Source organism: Asterias amurensis, chromosome 6, assembly GCF_032118995.1.
Source record: "Asterias amurensis chromosome 6, ASM3211899v1".
Lineage (NCBI taxonomy): Eukaryota > Metazoa > Echinodermata > Asteroidea > Forcipulatida > Asteriidae > Asterias > Asterias amurensis.
Window position 1 is genome coordinate 7,548,976 of NC_092653.1, and position 22,085 is coordinate 7,571,060.

At 41.7% G+C, this 22,085-nt stretch overlaps 1 protein-coding gene across 1 annotated transcript in view; it reads left to right on the top strand.

Moving 5' to 3' along the window:
* The window catches only part of LOC139938850 (uncharacterized), a 38,725-nt gene that overhangs the window by 11,619 nt on the left and 5,021 nt on the right, over positions 1-22,085 (top strand). The window contains exons 10-30 of the mRNA XM_071934491.1: positions 858-1,016; positions 2,138-2,422; positions 3,053-3,928; positions 5,300-5,482; positions 6,059-6,208; positions 7,170-7,303; positions 8,135-8,320; positions 9,104-9,308; positions 9,853-10,070; positions 10,344-10,502; positions 11,151-11,495; positions 12,385-12,583; positions 13,168-13,367; positions 13,679-14,579; positions 15,517-15,713; positions 16,410-16,521; positions 17,645-18,247; positions 19,385-19,579; positions 20,362-20,544; positions 20,977-21,162; positions 21,307-21,408. Of these exons, the coding sequence (XP_071790592.1) occupies positions 858-1,016; positions 2,138-2,422; positions 3,053-3,928; positions 5,300-5,482; positions 6,059-6,208; positions 7,170-7,303; positions 8,135-8,320; positions 9,104-9,308; positions 9,853-10,070; positions 10,344-10,502; positions 11,151-11,495; positions 12,385-12,583; positions 13,168-13,367; positions 13,679-14,579; positions 15,517-15,713; positions 16,410-16,521; positions 17,645-18,247; positions 19,385-19,579; positions 20,362-20,544; positions 20,977-21,162; positions 21,307-21,408 (5,778 nt within the window). The remainder of the gene's footprint in view (positions 1-857; positions 1,017-2,137; positions 2,423-3,052; positions 3,929-5,299; positions 5,483-6,058; positions 6,209-7,169; positions 7,304-8,134; positions 8,321-9,103; positions 9,309-9,852; positions 10,071-10,343; positions 10,503-11,150; positions 11,496-12,384; positions 12,584-13,167; positions 13,368-13,678; positions 14,580-15,516; positions 15,714-16,409; positions 16,522-17,644; positions 18,248-19,384; positions 19,580-20,361; positions 20,545-20,976; positions 21,163-21,306; positions 21,409-22,085) is intronic.

Consider the following 22,085-nt stretch of genomic DNA (forward strand, 5'->3'; position numbering starts at 1 on the left):
GGGTGTTGGAATGTTCAACAATAATTTTTAATAATAAATAAACACCTTTTCTACAGATCTCATTACTTCATTGGAACTTAAGAGTTCTGTTATTTTTTTGATGAAGTTCAATATATTATAAAATAGTTCCAGTTTGCTATAACCAATGTTGGTTCCAGAACTGATATTGGTTCTAGAACCCAATACAAGTGTGATATGCTGGTGTGTATTACACACAGGTTCCAGCCAAATTATTACAGAAAAGTTGGTTATAGTTTGTCAAAGTATAGGCCTTGACAGGTCCTGACCAGATTAACCAGATTAAAATTTTTTAACAAATTGACTTTCTGATATTTGTTTCAGTTCCCGATATTCTTGTAGTGCTCTGATCCGTTTTTTTTTTAAACTTATGTTTTTTGGTCGCCTCGCAGAACCAAAATTAATGTCATCGTGTATGTATATATGTGTATGTGTGACAACGAAAACAAACTAGGGCCTGATGAGGACTTAAGTGGGACTTGAGTGTTAGGAGGGTCTATATTTTGTGAACAAAAAAACCTTTGTTTTTGATCGATGAATGTGAATAAAACATGTACTTTTTGTTCATCCCCTAGACATCAATAGGCTTTTCCCCAGTATGGGTTTTGTTGAGATTGTGACATAATCTATTTTTTAAAAGGTCATAACTCTTGAACCGAACACCACACAAGTGTGTAAGACCATAGACATGTCAAACTGAAGCTTGTTGTATGTTGTTTTCAGCTTCGTATAAAACTCAATAAGTTAATATTCCCCCTTGTGACTCATTTTTGCAGAGCCCATCACATGTCTTAACCTATTATGTAATCTCCTAATATTTCTACACTCCCATATAATAGGTTCCTTCGTGTGCCTTTGCCATGAGGGCTACATTCCAGTGGGAGATGGACATAACTGTGAGCCCATCGACTGTGGCTTGGTGGATCCCATCCAGGGATTCACCACCCAGTGTACAGATTCATCCTACGGGAGTACGTGTATCCTCTCTTGTGTCGAAGGTGAGAACACATTTTTTTCACACAGAGAATTTGACCCTTACATGCACTGTTTATTTTAGTGATAATTTTTTTACAATTTTTGTTTACTTGTATTTTTTGTGCAAAAAAAAGAAAGAACAGCAGCCAATTTCACGAAACGCTAGGATTAATCCTATCTCGACGAGTTATCCGGACGAGTAACCCGTCCTAACTTAGAATGGGTTCAATGCGTACCATCTGATACGGAACTTAACTCCCTTTTTAGTTCTAAGATCAATCCTAATAAGGAAGAGTTTGGTGAAATCGACGGCAGGTCACATACATGTAGCACCCTCTCTGTCCCATTCTGAAAACTGTGTGGATGTATTTAATCAACAGTTTAAGATTCAGATTTATCATTCATTTTGCTGTTTTCCCCTTAAATTGAATTAAATAATGTAGTTCTTGTATTAGGGAAAGATAGAGAACAACTTGTTTTTGTTCTACATCAATTGTACAATAAAGTATTTTCATACTAGCTTTTTGACAAAGTTTTCTGATTGGGAGTTCTGATATTTTGTTCTGGGCCCAATTTTATAAATCTGTTATTAAAGCTGTCAATAACAAAAATGTCCATTAATGTTGTCGGTTTCTTAAATTGTGGCATCAAGAGATCAATCAGGGGTGCTACTTTTTTGTTTTCTCTCCTATGTGTATGTATATGTTTTCTTTATCTTTCTTATTTTTGTACTTTGAATTTTTTACCTAAGAATAAATGAAACGTACGAATACAAAGCAGAAAAATCTGCTTAGCAATTTTCTTGGCTAAGCAAGAAATGACCTGGATACCAGTCGCAGCAATGCAAACTGTATAATGTTCTGGCTGGTAACCTATTCTTGCTAAGCAAACATATTTTGTGCTAAGCAATTTTTTGTGCTGATACAGCAGGCATGTGGTAGGCTTTTGAAAAAATACCTGAACTGTGAGTGCAATGAAAGCTTCTGAGCGCGAGGCCTGCTTACATTTATTATTTGCAATATTGGGCGTTCTATATGGTTTTAATCTTCATGTTTTTATGATTTTTTTTAATTTATTTTTTTATTATTTTTTTTACATTTGTTTAAAATTTATTCATTTAAATTGGCTTTCTTCACCTTTGCAGGAACCCTGATTGGTAGCTCCACCATGACATGTCAAACGGACGGTGTCTGGTCCATCACGACAGCTGAATGCATCTCAACCACAAACACAACCGAAGTCAACGACCCTCCCCATGCAATCTACCCATCCTCCTTCATGGTGCCCGAGGACTCACTGCCCGGTGTCACGCTGGGCACTTTGCATACGGCTGACGCTGACAATCATGAGTCGTATGTGTATACGCTGACCTCTGACCCATCGGATAAGTTTTACATCGAAGCTTCGGACAACACTTTGCGAACTCATGGTAAGTTTACAATGAAAGTATCAAAGCCCCAGTATGTGAATTGTCAGGATTATAAAGAAATACTGATCATACAAAAATAACATGGTTTGAGGGTGGGTGGACAGTCGACATTTCCTCCCTGAGGTACGAAAGTTTGTCAACTTCCAATACTATGGCCGAGTGGACAAGAACGATGACAATGACTAGAGCATACTAGTCGAAATGTTGAGACCAAGAACTCACTCTGTGGTAGTGAAGTTAATAACGATCCACTAAAAGCTAAAGTATGTCCCGGCTAATTTTCTACCTTCCGCCCAGGTAGCAGTTAAAAAAAACTGAGAATTGTCTCTCGAATTTTTCAAATCTACTCCGCGGTGAGTAGAATACATGTATAAAGTTCTCTTTTAAGAACTAAATCTACCTGGCAAGTAGCGGACACATGGTGGTACTGCCAACCAAATATACATTGGTACCTCACCATGCAATGCCTCAAACCCATATATGGATAAGAACATCGGACTCAAGCTATGGTATTTCTGAATGGCAGAGTATGGGTTTGACTCCAGGTTATGACACTTTTATTAAGCAAGACATTTCACCATTCTTTGTCACATTCATAATGTTCCGTTAAAACATTTGGTTTTGCTTTAGGTGGACTGGACTATGAGACCACTCTTACATACACCATCATGATAACCACTACTGACACGGGTACCCCGCCACTCTCGGGCAACTTTCCGATTGCGATAACAGTCCTCGACGTGAACGAACCACCGACCCAACCCACACTGTCCTCCAACACAGTCAGCGAGCACGCTTCAATAGGAGATCAGGTCGGTACACTGTTTGCATCCGACTCAGACCAAGACCAAGAGGTCACCTTTTCACTGGTGTCCAGTGGGGAGGGACTATTCCAACTTCAGGGTGACCAACTGCTCGTGGCTGGCTCCCTGAACTATGAGGTTAGTCAGTCGTATATCGTCGTGGTGCAGGCCCACGATAACGGAGCACCTATGCAGACATCGACAGCTCAGTTAACCATCGCCGTACAAAATGAAAACGATCCCCCGACCAATGTCTATCTCAGTGCATCAGAAATCGCCGAAGTGGTTCTCAACGGTGGTAGTACATCCCTAGGAACAGTCATTGGTACCCTTACAACCGATGATGAGGACCGGGGCGACAGTCACACCTACTACCTACAGGGAGCGTCCAGTGGATGTTTCGCCATCGCCGACTCCAGTCTGGCAGTCGGCGATGTCTCGTGCTTCGACCACGAACTCAATCCAGCCCTCTCTGTCCAAATCACAGCAAGAGATCCTCATGGTGCAATGATCCAACAGACCTTCTTGGTTGTGGTGACGGACATCAACGAGCCTCCGACTTTGATCTCACTCTCATCATCCTCAGTGAAGGAGCATGTTGCGGTGGGCACCGTCGTGGGGACTCTGACTGTTTCTGACCCTGACCGGAGTGACTCCCACCAGCTCACCATGAAGACTGGTGACTCCCTTTTTGCTGTGTCAGGTATGTCTTCTTCACATTTTCATCCGTGTCACTGAAATTTGTTTCCTGTTCTAAAGCAATGTGATGTGATCAAGCAAACTTAATCGATTGTCAAACCAGGTTATTTTTTCATTTTTGTGTACCTTTGAAAGGTGCATTAATACGGTTAAAGCAATATATATGTTGGGCGCGATCGGTCAATCTGCGCGATCAACCGATCGCGCTGCGCTATCGACCGATCGCGCTGCGCTATTGAAATATCTATTGGTCGCGCAGCAATCGGTCGATCGCGCATCAATCGGTCGATCGTGCAACAAGCGGTCGATCGCGCAACATTCGGCAACGAACATGCGCAATCAACCGATCGTGCGGGAATGGCAACGAACATGCGCGATCAACCGATCGTGCGGGAATGGCTCGGCGCGATCGGCCGATTGTGCAGGAATGATTTTGCGCGATCTGCCGATTGTGCAGGAATGGTTATGAGTGATCGGCCGATTGTGCAGGAATGGTTTTGCGCGATCGGCCGATTGTGCAGGAATTGTTTGGCGCGATCGGCTGATGTTCAGGGGCCGAATTCACAAAGATGTGACATTGATTGTAACTGCAAATCAATCGTAGTGTGACGTCACTATATAAATCACTATGGTGATACTGAAAATTTGTCCTGCTATGAATTTAATTGCTTTGAGAAATCGCCCTAAGAAGTAGTTTACCTGCATGATCGGTCGAAGGCGCGAAACCATTCCTGCACGATCGGTTGATCGCGCAAACCCATTCCTGCACGATCGGTAGATCGCACAAAACTTTTCCTGCACGATCGGTTGATCGCGCAAAACTTTTCCTGCACTATCGGTCGATCGCGCAAACCCATTCCTGCACGATCGGTAGATCGCGCAAAGCCTTTCCTGCGCGATCCGCTGATAATGGGAAAAAATACTCATAGCACAATCGATCAATCGCGCAAAGATGTCATTGCGCGATCGACCGATTGTTGCCCGATCGACCGATTGTTGCGCGATCGACTGATTGCTGCGCGACCAATTGATCTTATTTTGATCGTTCAATAGCGCAGCGCGATCGGTTGATCGCGCAGATTGACCGATCGCGCCCAACATGTATGTTGATACAACCATTGGTTCAAAAGTTGTAAAAGTAGAAACACCACGAGATGTGAGAGAATAAAACATAAGAAAGAAAACGTGGTTTAAAGTCAAATTTTGTTATTTTAACATAAATCTGCACATTTTCTTTCAATACTAATTTTAACTCCTTTTGATGTTATTTATCAGGAAGGAAGTCGCCAATATAAAATAGAGATATGGACTTTTTTAGTAAAACAATTATGAATTTATCCTAAAAAGTTGCACCACTTTTTATTTATTCCTCCAGGCAATGTGTTAGCTGTAATCACTGACTTGAGTTTCTTAGACTACCCTGCAGGAGTGACTGTGTCTGTGGAAGCGGTCGATTTGGCCGGTCATGGGCACACAGAAACCTTCACAATTAACGTTCAGAACGTCAACGAGAGACCAAACGACATCAGCTGGGAGGTCTTTTGGGCCTGTTCTGTTGGTTAGAAAATTATCTATAATATGTATTTACAAATTGATTTACTTGTTTGTTTACTGCAAAACAGTAAGGTCAAAAGAAAGTATGTCAATCTTTAATGCCCAAAAATAGTAAGTGGCCTGGCATTTTGACCCCAGAAGAGTCATTTTTTTAAGGCTAAATGACAACACAACGAATCCGGGTCATGACACTTGAGCAGGACATTTGACCATAATTGCTTCATAAAAAGTTGGGGAGGTAGTGCACTCTGCTCTACCAGCCAGGCTCCTAGTGGATATACCCATCCTTATGGACTGTGAAGGGGGTAACACTGTTTCAGCCCCAGGAGTAGGTGGCAACTTGCCCCTGGTGGCAATTGATTTGGGCTCTTAGCCTCAATCGGTTTGTGTAGCCATCACCTTGAAGTGGCCGTCTAGCTGTGTGATGTTTGGTGATCTCTCATAAAATAAGGAAAAATTGGGGAAAAAATTGAAAGTAGTACCACAGCAATCCCTCCTTAAGATAAAAGACACAAAAACAAGGAGCTTAAACCAGGTGAAATTCTTGACTGTGTATTATTTGTTTGTTTTGGTTCCGCAGAGCACGAAACTCTAAATGGGCTGGAAATTCATGCCTGCGTGCCGGAGAACACCGCTGAGAATACACTGATCGCCGAAGTAACTGCCACAGATCCAGACCTTGATCCTTTGATGTTAGTCCTGATTGACAATGGAGATATTTTCAAGCTCGGTACGAATGATGACTCTCACTTATTTCAAAAGTTACACAGACAGTTTCCCTTGTGGTTTATTACTTATTACCAATCAGATGCTCGAACTGGAGGGTGGTATAAAAACCTATATGCTACTTCCACAGTGCGTATTGTGAGTTTCAATGCATCACGCACCGTATACGGACAGTGCAAAATTACATTCTAAACTTTGTGCGCGTGCATGCTGTTCATGGCGAAATAACGTTCTGAAATTTGAAACTTTGCGCGTTGCACGTAAGATTGGAAGGTAAATTCGTTATAACACGCGCGCTCGTAAAATACGAAAAAATATAGCGCGCCTTCGGCCTCGTTGGATATGGGACGCAGAAGCGCTATGTTTTTCCGTATTCCACTCGCACTAGTGTGATAACTTATAATGTATGGTTTACTCTGGGTGGCGATAAAAAGCTCCCCTAGGGAGCGCTTTATCACACCCGATGGGCATCTCATCCAAAGCTCAGTCCATGTATTTTTTTTTAATTTTTCACAGAACTGTGGCATGTCTTGGCTTACTGGTTAAGAGCACGGGATTTAAGCTCTGGTGTTTCTTATAGCAGCAGAGTGTGGGTTCGAGTCCCAGTCATGACACCTGTGTCCTTCAGCAAGACACTAAACTATGATGCTTCATCCTTTGGATGGAAAGTAAAGCCAATGGTCTTGTGTTTTGTGTACTGCATGTAAAAGAACCCAGTGCAACTTATCAAAAAAGAGAAGGGGTTTGGCCCCGGTAGATATCAGAGCAATACTGATCAAAACGATGAGTTGTCAACCAGCGGTTCTTTTCAGAACCAACATAATACTCAAAGGAGATTTTCACACGGTGTTACCCACAAACCTCTCCTAAAGTAAATATACATACACATAGGCCCCCTATTATGATGTTACCGAAAACCGAATATATACATATGATATTCTTGTTGTCTTGTTGTCGTTCTACAGATCAGAACGGCGATCTGAAAGTAGGCGGGAATGGACTCAACTTTGAATCTCCTCTGATTGGCCAGGTGCATTCTATTACCCTAGTAGCGGAGGACCCAGCTGGGTTGACATCCACAGCCCAATTCAACATCAAGGTAAATACATAAAACAATCACACTGGCAACATTTCAACTTAGAGGCTGCCAGGCACTGTAAAGTTTTAAACAAGCGTGCACGCAAAAGTAGTCACTTTTTGGTAGCCAATCAGCATTGGTTTTGAGTGTTTCCCTTAGTAATGAGCGGTATCAATAATGTGTCGCTGCCCATGGTAACGAAGCTGATCAGATTCAGAGTCTTGATCTTGGGTTTTGGGGAAACCCCGCAGTTCATCCTTCCATGGTTTGGCTCCCTAGTGATGACTTGGATTGGGGGGGGGGGGGCGTTGCACAACCCTGGGCGTCACAGACAGTATCTGCGGCGATGGCACTTTGCAAAAGTGAAGAATAAGAAAAGTTTTGAAAAAAATAGTTTTACAAAATTGTCTAATATTTTTACCATAACTGAGTCTGTCTTGAAAGGTAAAAAAAAAAAAAAACTTTGGTCCGATTGATCCGAATTCTTGATGTGAATGACCTGCCCAGCAATGTGGTAATTTTCATGGTAACGAGACTGATCAGAGTCTTGTTCATGGGTTTTGAAGAACCCCCGTCATTCATCCTTCCATGTATTGGCTCCCTGGTGATGTCTTGGAAGGGGGGCGGGGTTTGCAACACTAGGCCTCACAGACAGTACCCGACGATTGGTACTTTACAAAAGTGTAGAATAAGAACAGTTTTGCAAAAAATAATTTTAAAAATGCTCTAATATTTTTACCATAACTGAGTCTTTCTTGAATTTCCAACACCTTTTTTTTAACACAATGCCCATCCAGCGATGCCACTTTGCAAAAATGTAGAACAAGAATCATTTCGTCTGATTGATCACAGATTCTGGATGTGAATGACCCGCCAAGCAATGTGCTAATTTCCAACACCATGGTGGGATCTAATACAGCAGTCGGTCATAGTGCAGCAATCTTACAATGCATTGATGAGGATACCGGCGATGAACACACATTTAGATTGGTCAACGATGCTGATGGAAAATTCATCACAGATGGGAACCAGCTAAAGGTGTGTATAAAAAGGAAAGGAATAGATTTTCCATTTTTGATCGAAGAAATATATTTTTTGGAATAAGTTACAGGTATGTATAGTAACAAGGAATTGGTTTTCTGTTTTCCCATGACAATGACTAGAGCAAGCTAGTTGAAACGTTGATTGAAGGAAAATACTTAAAATTGAAAGTAAGTGACAGATATGTTTGCGAAACAGGGAATTTGTTTTCCCTTTTGGTTGAGGAAAGATGTTTCTGGAAATAAGTTACATGTATGTATGAATATAGATGTTTCGAACGTCGTTCCCAGGGGTGATCGATCCCAGCATGCCTTTGACCCCTGGAATTGGAAAATTTAAATGTGCTATATGCTAGCACATTTATATGACCCATGAATGAGCATATAATTCAATCTTTTCTACACGGGCACGCATGTATCTCGTCTTAAAGAATGTTTTTGTTTTTTGTTTTTAAAAAACTTGTTCGTGTCATAAAAAACGCGGGCAGGATCAATATGCAAATATCTTAAAACTACGCGCGCACGCACTTGACATCTAATGCATAACCAATTTCCTGAGCCAATCAGCGTTGTTTCCATTAATCCCTCCTATTTGGGGTTAGTGACGAGAGGTATCGATATTGCGCGCTGCCCATGGTAGAAAGAGAAAAACAGACTTTCCCAGTCCTGTTTTAGAAAGAGAAAAACAGATTTTCCCAGTCCCGTTTTAGAAGGAGAAAAACAGACTTTCCTAGTCCTGTTTTCCACGAAACAAAACTCTTTCTCTTCGCATTGCTTTAAGGCGAACCAAGATCTGACTTCTTTAGCTGGTAACCAGTACACCATTGAAGTGCAGTGTTCCGACGGCATCACTGAGCTGTCAACACCGGTAACCTTCATCATCAGTGTGTTTGAGAATGGACCTATCCCGGATCCCACTGTAATTATTACCATATCGCTAAGCGAAGATAGAATCTTCGAAGGACAACCTGGTGAAACAGTTGTGGGTAAGTTTTATAGCAGTAGCTTGTTTGACGAGAATGAACTTTGAACGAAATGACAAATGGAGGTCACATAAATCCACTTATTAACACTAAAAGTTTTCCTGGATAATTTCAGCAAAAACTCATTACATTTCATTATCACACATTTAAATTCACGCATGTTCCCCATTTTAACTCAAAGTAGGGATTTTTAATAGAAGTTGCTAAATTCAATTTTGTTTGCACATTTAAGCCTACACCTTGACCATTCTTAAAGTTGAATTCTCCTACGAATTTACACTTTACCCACTTTATGAAGCTGAATGGTTGACCCAGCTCTTGCTGCTGGTTTTTTCAAGACTTGAATGAAGTTTGCGGCCTATAGTGAAATTGAATGATCTTATTTGACCAGTGAATGCTAAACTGGCTAAATTGAACTACTCTTTTGACTGTTGAATGCTGATTTAAAGGAGCCTTCATTTTGCAACGAAAATGCTTTCTAAAAGGAAGAAGAAGAGGAGCGTTCTAATTCTACTCATTTTGGTATTTATTAATTGCCAAATTTAAGGAACTCTGATAGCAGAATCGACAGTGCCGACCGGAGATTTCACCTTCTCCATCATCGGAGGTGCATCTCAATTATTCTCCATCAACCAGGCGGCGCCGTGGAGCTCAGCAACACTTAGAACAACCGAGCCGTTAGATTTTGAAGAAAGTTCGATTCACTACATCGTCATCAAGGCTGAGGCCCAAGAGGGGAGTGGCGTCCAGACGTTTGCAATCACGGTAAATCATATTTTGAATTATTGAGTTATTTGTTAAAAAATCGAAAAAGCTGATTACTATTTTATTTTTTGACGAAAAGTTGGTCACAGGTTTTAAAAGCTGGGGAGTGTCCTGTGATGTACTGGCATCCTGTCCAGGGGAGACTTTAAATATATTCTCAGTCATTTAATGCAAGGGAAATCTGACATGAACACTGGCCTGATGAGCCGCTCGTGACAGACTTCACATTAAAGTTTATCTCTGATCCTTGAACTTTGACCCCTGTCCACCTAGGTGCGTGATGTGAACGAGCCTCCTAAGGATGTTCGGTTGGAGCACAGCTCTATCCATGAGAACCAGGTTGGCGCCCTCGTTGGTATCGTGTCTGCAGTGGATCCCGAAGGAGATAGTATCAATTTCTTCATACTCGTCAATCCAGGAGATGCATTTGAGGTAAATTGGCGTGATCTTTGACATCACTAGAGGTCAGAGGAACATTGGTCACCTTTACGTTGTGTGTGGGTTGCGCATAGAAAATTGTGGGTATCCGCTGTTTTCCCTGTAAGTTGGTAGCAGGATGAATAAGATCCTCAGTGTCTCTACAATGGACATTGTGCCTTATCAATACCTCTTGTCACTTATCCCTGTTTGGGATGTGCTATAAAACAACGCTAACTGGCTCCCAAAAGCGACTGCTTTCTCCTCATTGTTAAAGACTTCTAAGCATAAAGGTGCTTGTTGGACGCTTAACAAGCGCATGTCAAATATTTTGACGTGACTCTAAAAAAAGAATCATCATGTTTTCACATAGTCTCTCTAAACTGCAAACAGTTTGTCAAGTCACAATATCAAAGAAGAGTTAGAGGAGACTGTAGATGTTGTGTTTACCCTTACACCGATGTGTATTGAGTACTGTATGTTTTCCTGAGTTCTGTGAAAACATCCACAGGCCAAGAGAGACCACTTGCTCTTTGACTTTACACCTCATTGCGGGCAACATACTTGAATACTTGAGTGCACGCCAATGTTGCACTTGACTCCTCACAGTAAAAGAGAAGAAGAAAAAGTAAAACTCAATTTTTCGTCGACTTGAATCCATAGTTTCAGACCGGAGCCGCGCCCAACTCCCGCCGCCTGGTCTCCAAGCGAGCCCTTGATTTCGAAACGGAACCTACCCTGAGCATCAGCCTTTACGCCCAGGATCCCAGCTCGCCCAGCCTCACCTCAGACGTCTACACGACCACCGTCAACGTCCTGAACATAAATGAGGCCCCGACGCAGATTCAGATGAGCCGATTGGAGATTGCGGAGAATAGTCCGGTAGGAGCAACCGTCGGTACTCTGATGGTGTCCGACCCGGATAGTGTGCTCACTGATCAAGGCTTTACGTGTGTACTTCAAGATAGTGCATCTGGGCTGTTCGGCTTGGAGGGATTTTCAGTTAAGGTAATTACTTTGTCTCCTGACGATGACTAGAGAAAGCTAGTCGAAATGTTTAGACCAATTAAGAACTCACTCCATGGTAGTGAAGAAGTTAATAACGATCTTATGCTAAAGTAGTAGTCCCGGCGGTTTTTCTACCTTCCGCCCATCAGGTTGAAGTTAAAAAGCAGGACAGTTCTTTTTAGAACTGAGAAGTCTCCCGAATTCCGGAAATCTACTCCACAGTGTAGTAGAATATAAAGCAAGACAGTTTTCTATAGAAGACACACACATGGTGTTATCACAAACCAAATATATAGTAATTACTTTTACTGTCACCTTTTTTTGCAAATGGAGTTAAATTTAGCAAATGTGCCATTTCTATTAAGCAAGACACTAGTGGCCTTTCCATAGGTTGTTTATTGTATTAATCCTTTATGGACAAAAACGACTAGAAGAGGCTCCTACCAAAACACCCGTTGTGGCTCCAAATGGCTGCAAGATTTGATCTACTTCCATTCCCACAAAAAGCTCATAGTGAAAGTCATGTCCAGAATTGACATTTACCAATGTTTACATAAATGCGTGTAATAAGAAATCTGTGAAAATTCTGACTCAATTGGTCATCGAAGTTGCAAGAGAATATTGAAAGGAAAAAAACCCTTGTTGCACAACTTTGTGTGCTTATAAAAGGCTTCAGGCCTTAAAGCTATTAATATTGGAGTGAGAACTCTCCGTCTCAAAAACTATGTCACTTCAGAGGCAGTCGCTTCTCACAATGTTTTTAACTATCAACAACTCTCCATTGCTCGTTAACAACTAAGTTTTTATGCTTACAATTATATTGAGTAATAACCAATAGTGCCCAGAGCCTTTAAACCCTGGTATTTTGTCTAAACCTTTTCTCCTGCAGGTATCGGATAGTTCCAGACTGGATTATGAGAGTTTTGCTGGTAGCGGTGAGATGCCGACCATCAATGTAGAGTGCAGCGACAGCGGTGGCTTGAGCGTCAGTCAATACTTTGAGATAACAGTGACCAACGTGGCTGAGAGTCCAACCAATATCGTCTCTGCAACTGGGCTCTTTGAGATTGCTGAAAACAATGAAGAAGGTAGTGTAACTTAAAGCCATTATACACTTTCGGTAAACAGTATTGTCCAAGTCCCACACTTCGTGTATCACAACTTATATATAAAACAACAAACCTGTGAAAATTTAGGCTCAATCGGTCATCGGAGTCGGGAGAAAATAACGGGAAAACCCACTCTTGTTTCCGCGCGTTTCGCCGTGTCATGACATGTGTTTAAAATAAATCCGTAATTCTCGCTAACGAGAATTTATATTTTTTTATCGTTTTCTCAAAAAGTAAAGCATTTCATGGACTAATATTTCAAGAGAAGTCTTTCACCATTACCTTCTGTAAGCCCTGTAAATTATTTGTAAATCTGTGAACTTTTTTTTTGTTTTCTGTACCGAAAGGGTCCAATGGCTTTAAGAAGGTTATAGCACTGGGAAATATCTAGATGAAATAGTGACAGATGCGAGGAGTTACTGGCACAAAGGAAACATGTTATCCTTCGTTTACATGCTGTGATAAGATGTAATATAATAATGAACATTTATATCATCCATTGCTTAAATTCTTCTCGTCATCATCCACTAACCCACACCCCCTTCCTCTCTTCCTGTACCCAGGTGCAACAGTAGCTTTCCTCCAGACCATCGATCCCGACACCGATGATTATTCAGCATTCCAGTACATAGTGTCTGACTCCACCACGTTCTCGGTGAATAATCAGATGCTCATTGCGGACGTCCAGCTGAACTACGAGAGACGCAATCGTTACGACATTGAAATCACAACAACTGATGAAGACGGCCTGACCTTCTCAAAAGTACGAGTCACTCTGTTCATGTTTGTTTAACTCAAAAACGTACAAATATGTTTTATTTTTGATGTTTAATAGAGCAACTCCTGGGGTTAGTTCCACGTGCGCAACCGTTTCCAGTGTTTGCGCGATGTTTGACAACAATTTGTTGGTGTTTGTAAGTGGTTTTAAAATGGCGGCCAAAGCAGATGATATTATTTACTGGTCATGAACATAATTAATGTGTTTTTGGTGGTAGATAATGCAGTCAGATGGAGTTGAAGTAACAACTTAATTAGTTGATGCCATGATATTCTATTTGTTCTTCTGTTTTTCAGGATATTTCTGTATACGTCCTGAATAGAAACGATCGTCCCACTGGAATTGTAATGTCCCAAATAATGGCAGTCTCAGCTCAGCTACTCACTGGAACAATAATAGCAACATTAGAGGCCCAAGATGAGGACACCTCCCAGCAGCACGAGTTTGAAATCCAGACCCAAACACCGGAGGGCGCTCTTCAAATAGCGGACGGCAACAAGCTGGCTATTGATGAAGGCCCTAAGGAGGCTCTCTCAGTGGAAGTTACAATCGTCGTTAGTGACCTTGGGGTGGCCACCCCACTATTTCATGTCCAGTCGTTTACGATAGCTGTGGATGTCGTGAATCTACCTCCTACAGGGATTGAGTTGACTGGCGATACGGTCGTTGAAGGTTCTGCCGTCGGAACGGTTGTCGGATTGGTCGAAGTCCAAGATCCCTCCGGCGACGGTGAGATGTTTTACTGCCTGTTGATAAACGACATCGGAGGTCCTTTCGACTTGGCGCATCAAGGCGGCACGATTCAGCTCCGTGTGGCTTACTCCGAGCGGTTGAACTTTGATACCGATCCAACTCTTACCATTACTATCCGATGTCGCGATTCACTCCCGGAGAACACCGTAGAGAGGACGTTCGTTATCAGCGTCACGGCCGGTCCTGATAGACCAGCAAATATCATCTTCATCAATGCAGACAATGATGCCTCGACGACCAACCTCAATCCACCGGACCTCAGTGACCTGAGCGGCCACGCAATCACGGGGGCAATTGCGACAATTCAAGAGGATGCTGTGACTGGGTTCAGTGTTGTAGCCTTTATGGTGGCCGTTGACGCAGATGGGAGACTAATCTCCGACAAAGCTGCCCCAGAAATCGAGCTGATAACTGAAAACCACTACAATGAACTACAGAGAGTCGGTAAACTATTTTATTTCAAATGTGAATGTTGATAGTATAAAACACAGTGAGAAACGGCTCCCTCTGAAATAAAATAGTTTTTGAGAAACAGGTAATTTGTAGACTTCAGGCCTGAAGCTTATTTTTAAGCACACAAATTTGTACAACAAAGGTGTTTTTTTCTTTCATTATACTCTAGCAACTTCAATGACAAAATTTTCACAGATTTGTTATGTTATGCATATGTTGGAATACACCAAGTGAGAATACTGGTCTTTGACAATAAACCAAAGGTGTCCAGTGCCTTTAAGAAGTAATCCAAAAATCCTTTTATTGCAAATATAGCCTTGCTCAAGGCAGTCGAATTATTCACTCCGAAAAAAGACCGCCGCTGTATAAAAACCCACCCGTATTCACTGTGCGTAAAACCCACCCGTATTCACTGTGCGTAACATCGCACGACACGATGCCCCCGTACACTATCCGCATGCGGAGGCCGTCAGGCCGACAGCCTTGTAGGATCTGTGTTGAAGCCACTGACCTCATTACTATAATAAGCGAAGAGTTCCCACAGTCAGCTCATTACCATAATGCCCGTGAAAGACGAGACATGTTTACCTCACACACCACCACCACGACGCATGATAGGGTCCAAAGGTCGTGATAAGGGAAGTGCGTGATTGGACGTCAAAATGAATAATTCATTTGCCTCACATCCTGTGTTGTCTGATAGGTCTGACAAACGATATACATATTCATGAGCTGCATACTAGCATATCCTCGAGCCCCCCCAATTTCGTCCACTATTGGAATTTTTTCAATACAACACATTAAAACGGGAAGATACAGATCCGACAAGGCTGTTGCAAATAAGAAACTTCTATACCCCCAAAAAACATCCCTATCCAGAAAGCTTGCTTGGACCTTCCTTCAAACAATGAATGTTTTCTTCTTTCAGGACGTAGACGCAGAGAGGTAAAAAGACTCCACGCCAGGTCAAGACGTGGCGCTACGACTGATCCCGACGTCATACCCACCCAGTTTGTTGTCTCAAGCGACTGGCAATACATCCTGGTTGGAGACGCACCGGACTATGAAACCCAGGGGGAATATATGCTTTACTTCAAGGCCAGCGATAGAAACAACCCCAATCTGGTGAGTTTATAAGAACTTTTAATCACTGCAGAAAGTAGTCTGAAATTAGTACGGGCGGGTCAGCTGTACATTTGACTAACATGAATGATGACAATACCTTGAAAATCATACAGAAGAATTTAGTTTCAAAGGGTATTTCAAGTTTTGACATGCCTGCTGGGCTACATAAGAGCCAAGTTTGACCAACAAGCCAGGTTACTTAAGAGTCAAGTTTGACCAATAAGCCAGGCTACTTAAGAGTCAAGTTTGACCAACAAGCCAGGCTACTTAAGAGTCAAGTTTGACCAACAAGCCAGGCTACTGTAGAGTCAAGTTGGACCAACAAGCCAGACTACCTAAGAGCCAAGTTTGACCAACAAGCCAGGCTACTTAAGAGCCAAGTTTGACCAACAAGCCAGGCTACTTAAGAGTTAAGTTTGACCAACAAGCCAGGCTACTTTAGAGTCAAGTTTGACCAACAAGCCAGGCTACTTAAGAGTCAAGTTTGACCAACAAGCCAGGCTACTTAAGAGTCAAGTTTGACCAACAAGCCAGGCTACGTTAGAGTCAAGTTTGACCAACAAGCCAGGCTACGTTAGAGTCAAGTTTGACCAACAAGCCAGGCTACTTTAGAGTCAAGTTTGACCAATTCTCGTCTGGTACATGTCTCAACCGAGATTCTGACTTTGTCTTTGGTGTTTTTGTTGTTTCTTGCAGCTTATTACCGCCCAGTTGCGTGTGGTTGTACTGGATATTGCTGAGGCACCACTGGACATGACCCTAAGCCCGGTGTCTGTCCCAGAAAACGCAGCTGTAGACACGGTTGTTGGTGAGAAGTTTGTTATAAGAAAGAAGATCTGAAAAAAATATCTTTGCGGTCTCTCCCCCTCCCCCCTGACACATTTTTCAACTGGTTCTTCTGGTCCTCTTTATGTTTGCCAACCACCCTAGTCAACTTGACAAAATATGAACATAATATAATAGATGTTAAATTTGCATCGGGATAAAGAATATTAATTTTGGTTTTTACCTATTTTGGTTTTTTACCCAAGTAACATGCCTGTGATATTTTTTCACAGGACTCGGGAAAGTACTGAGTATACAGTGCTAACACACATCGGTTTTTGGGTAAAAACCAAAATTAAAATTAATGAACATAATACCCAGATGCTGCCCCTACCAGTTAAACATGTAAAAACTTGTTTATGGTTTTATGTTTATCTCAAGTCAACAGTTGTTGAAGTGTCACTGAATTGGTCGGCACCATAATTTCTCAATCAGAAGTTTGTTGCTTTTAATTTTGAGTGTGGTAAGCATAATTTCAAGATTGTGAATATTTGTTGGCATACAAATCCTAGTAGCTAGATTAAGGTGCTTTACAACATTATTATCCCCGTTCATCTGGCATCTTTAGAAGAATCCTCAAACTTTCTCTACTCACTGGGGAGCATACAGCTCTAAGCTGCTTTTTTAAAGGAACACAGTGCCTTGGATTGGTCGAGTTGGTCTTTGAAAAGTGTTTGGAGCCGTTTCTAATGAAATGAAAATGGTTAGATAGATAGTTTAAAAGTAGAATATAATAATCCACACAAACATGCCTCGAAATTGCACGGTTTTCCTTTTTTGTCAAGAAGAAACACGGTCGGACCATCTTGTGAAGTCAAAATTTTGACTCCATAAAATGGCAGAACGTGCTAGTCCCAATAACAGGGTAGCGATGAGTTCTTAAACTGCCGTTCAAATGCGACAGGGTCGTGGCTGTAACGAGAAACGTCTGGCGCCAAGACTAACGCATAGTATGCATCTAAACGTATCCGCAGCTCCAGCTGGTCATTATCAACCGTTTAAACACGTGACACGCTCTCCAATAATAGGAATATCGAATCTGTCCGAGGTATTTGTGAATAAATCTTTTTAAACAAATATTTGATGTTTGTGAAACTTCTCTCCAGGTGAGTTATTTTTGAATGATCCAGACGGCACATCTTCTGCCTACGTTTACAACCTCATCTCCCACGGGACGCCGTTCTATCTCCAGAACAGGAAGATACTGGTTCAGCATTCCATCAACCATGAAGTAACCCCTGTCATCACCATCCAAGTCATGGTATCCGAGCTCAACACAGACCTGCAACTGACGAAGAACTTTAACATCACGGTCACGGACGTCCCCGAACCCCCGACTGGTCTGACGGTTGACGGCAACACGACCGTCGTCATCCCACAGACCCTGGAAGTCGGGCATTACATTGGTGCCTTCCGGGTCCAGGACCCGGACTCCAGTGCTGGCTTCACGTTCAGCTTCTACATTGAGGAAGACTCCAACAATTTCTTTTCGCTGAGTGAGGGCGCCCTGCTCCTTGGACAGAGACTAGACGCCTGGACGGGGAACGTCCTGAGACTGTACATTAGAGTGACCGATCCAACGGGTCTGAGCTTTAATCAGGTCATCACGGTTAGAGTGACCTCAGATGACCAGTGCGAGACGGACGGCTACTGCAGTCCCTATGCCACATGCCTGAGAGGATTCTGTACATGTCAACCAGGATTTACAGGTAACAATCCCGAGCACCCACAGCAATTGCCGTGGTGCCCTGTACTTTTGCTGCACTGCACTTTGCAAAGTTTCAATACAAATTTACGTTTTCCTCATAGAGGTGCCCCTTATCAAAGTAAAGTTGCCGTGCCCTTTCAAGAGCGAAGATCAAGACCTGGTCAATCCAAGGGACTTGAAATTGACAACGGACTGCAGGCGTGAGGCCAGTGACGTTAGCGTTGGGCCTGTACATGCATGACCTGACTGCAAGTCCAGTGTTTTGCAATTGAATAATAATACATCACCGTTTAATATTTTTAAAGACCCTGGACACTATTGGTAATTGTCAAAGACCAGTCTTCTCACTTGGTGTATCTCAACATATGCATAGAATAACAATTGGTCGTCGAAGTTGCGAGATAATAATGAAAGAAAAAACACCCTTATCACGCGAAGTTGTGTGCTTTCAGATGCTTGACTTCGAGACCCCAAATTCTAAATCTGAGGTCTCAAAATCAAATTCGCGGAAAATTACTTCTTTCTCGAAAACTACGCCACTTCAGAGGGAGCCGTTTCTTACAATGTTTTATACTATCAACCTCTCCCCAATACTCGATACCAAGTAAGGTTTTATGTTATAATTATTTTGGGTAATTACCAATTGTGTCCACTGCCTTTAACAGATAGAAATGGTGTTCAAATGTTGACTTTGAGTCTGGTAATACAATTCCATCGAGTATCTAAGTATACCAACCCATAAGACAAATGAGATAATCTTTTAGTTCTTGTTAAAAAAAAATTAAAAAATTACAAGTTAAACCTCTGTAGAAAGGTCCAGTAAAAAATGTTGAGCTACAAAGCTCTATGGTCTTGAGGAATCTTATGCCAAGTGCGAGCCCTGGGGTCCCTACTATTAATTGTACAAGTCTGTATTTATTTCCTGAATTCTACGACTTTCGAAGGCTGTAAATTCTAGAAAATCATTATAGTAATTTTAACTTTCTCAAGGACACAAATGCCGATACCAGGATTCGAACCCAAACTCCGATGATTTAACCACCAGAACTAGAATTTGATGCTCTTAACCACTCGGTCTTGAAACCCTACAAAGTGAAGATTGATTGTAAAAATAATTTTGTTGTTTTTTCAAATGTAGGCGATGGTTTTACCTGCACAGACATCGATGAGTGTTCACAGTACCCATGCAACCTGTATCACTCAGTCAGCGGTGGGTGTCAGGACGGACTGGGTGGTATCCGTAACTTCACCTGCGTCTGTAAGGAAGGTTGGACGGGGCAGGATTGCTCCGTGGAGGTGGACAGCTGTGAATCCCATCTATGTAATCCGATGGGTGAGAACTGATGCTCTAGTTTCTATAATAACAAAAAATAAGAACAGAATCAAACTTACATAGAACATCATCATTAGGATTGGCAAAATGACTTGGCAAAATAAACTCTGACAATATGTACAAATATAAAAATATATATAAAAAGGCACCAAAGGTGTATTTATAAGCCTTTTACATGGTTCCCTGTGTACACACTGACATTCATTAAAAGGCAACAGGCACAGATTGAAGCAACTGCTCTTCAGGGGGGAGGACAACCGCGACCAACACTACTGACAGAAGTCTGTAAGAATTAAATTAAAATAATTGATGAACTGCTTGAAAACGCAAGAGAATGAAGGTTGTACCATTCGGCTTATGCCACCCGATATATAGTCAATTACTGGATGGGTTAAACTCTATGTATGTATGTAGTGCCATCTAAAATAATCCTCTAAAAAACACTAGATACAAAACTTAAATTTTGTATATGTTTCAATTTTTCTTAAAGGTTTTGAGTAATGCATCAACACCAGGAACGGCGGTGCTCTGTAGAGATTATTTCCTCCAACAATACAAAATACAAAATTTTTACTAATTTTAAAATTCCTTTTAGGTTTTGATCAATGCATCAAAACCAATGGAAAGATAATGCCCTTTAAAAATAGTATATAATATTTTTTGATTCATTTAATTTTGGAGCAATGCATCAACACCAATGCATCAACTCTGTTAAGATTCTTCTCTTCAAAACCACTGGATGAAAAAGTTAAATCTATATTTATTCTCATTTTTTCTTGAAGGTTTTGAGCGCTGTATCAACACCAGGGACAGTGACAGCTATACCTGCCAGTGCAAGCGAGGCTTTAAAGGGGTACTCTGTGATGAGAATATTAATGAGTGCGTGGATCATCAATGCTTGAATGATGGGCAGTGCATCGATGGCATTGGTCTGTATACCTGTAAATGCTCTTCGCCTTACGAAGGTGAGTTATTAAAAGAATGGCTATATTCCTTGATCAATCTTTCATGACATTCTTAAAAGCACTGGGTTGGATTTCACAAAGTGTTAAGACTAGTCTTATCTTGAGTTTGGACGAGTTACTCGTCCTAATTTTAGGACTAGCCTTAAGTTTTGAACACCTCCTAAAGAGTCCTAGGACTAGGACTAACTTAGAACTATACTTTGTGAAACCGACCCCTGGGACACCTTTGGTAAATGTCAAAGACCAGTAGTCTTATTTGGTGTATCCCAACATTTGCATAAAATTACAAACTTGTGAAAATTTGAACTCCTGGTCATCGAAGTTGCAAGAGAATAACGATAAATATAATAATAATAATAATATAATAAATAATAAAACTAATAATTTGCATTGACGTGAATATTTCATAGAATAAAAATTATGTCTTCACAGGATACTATTGTGAGTTGGACACTTCGGTCTGCGACAGCGTCAAGTGTCCCTACAATGGGACCTGTCTTGCCCTTCCCGACAGAGGCCATGAATGTCGATGCGGAGATGGCGTCTTACAAGACTGCTCAGCATGTGATTTCGGCTACGGTGGAGACAACTGCGACCCTTGCAAGCCTCCGTTTACAGGTAACTGACAAATCCACCAAGTTTTTGTTTTCGCTCTGAGTTGTTGCACCTTAATTACTGTGCATTTGGACATCTTGTCACAAGTTATAGTGTTTATACATCTATGATAAGGTACCGTTCATTTTCTTTTCTTTCTTCTCCCAGGTCCAAACTGTGACATTGACACCAGTGTCTGTGATCCTAACCCCTGCCCAACGGAAAGCGTCTGTAAAGCAGATGTTGACAAGTACTTCTGCTTGTGTCCAGGTAGGCACGTTTGCTTCAAACCATGGAGGAGGGACAACCTCAATGGCCCCATGGGCCCAACCATGCCAACCTGGCTCCATGGGCCCAACCATGCCAACCTGGCTCCATGGGCCCAACATGGCTCCTTGGGCCCAATTTTAAAAAGCTTTACAAAACATTTTTTTTTTAGTAAATAGAATGAGCTGTTGCACAAACTGCTTACCAACCAAAAGGACCTATGGTATAAATGCAAACAAAAGTAATGGCCTGACGTTTTCACCCTAGCAGAGTCTTTCTCAAAGGCTAAATGACAACACAACAAACATGAACGGGGAAAGCAGTAAAGTGAACATAAGCATTGAAGTGAAAAAACATGAATGTATAGATGATGTGACCTCTGACGTCACACGAAAACCATAACATGATTACACGCATACCGCCGGGCAAAACCTTTGTGTTTTGGCAGCCAGCTAGAAAGTGTATGCAATCTTAGCATGACTACGTGTCTTTTTGTCTGGCGAAACATGACGTATATACAGTGTTTTTTCAACAGAGGGCGGTTTAAACGTAAACATAGGTCCCATCGTCTATAGAGAGAAAGTCAAAAAGCACACAGAATTAATTTTTTTAAGAGATATGGCCCAACATCATTAGGTTGGACAGCAACTTCAAGGTGAGGGCAACACTGATTTGGTCGA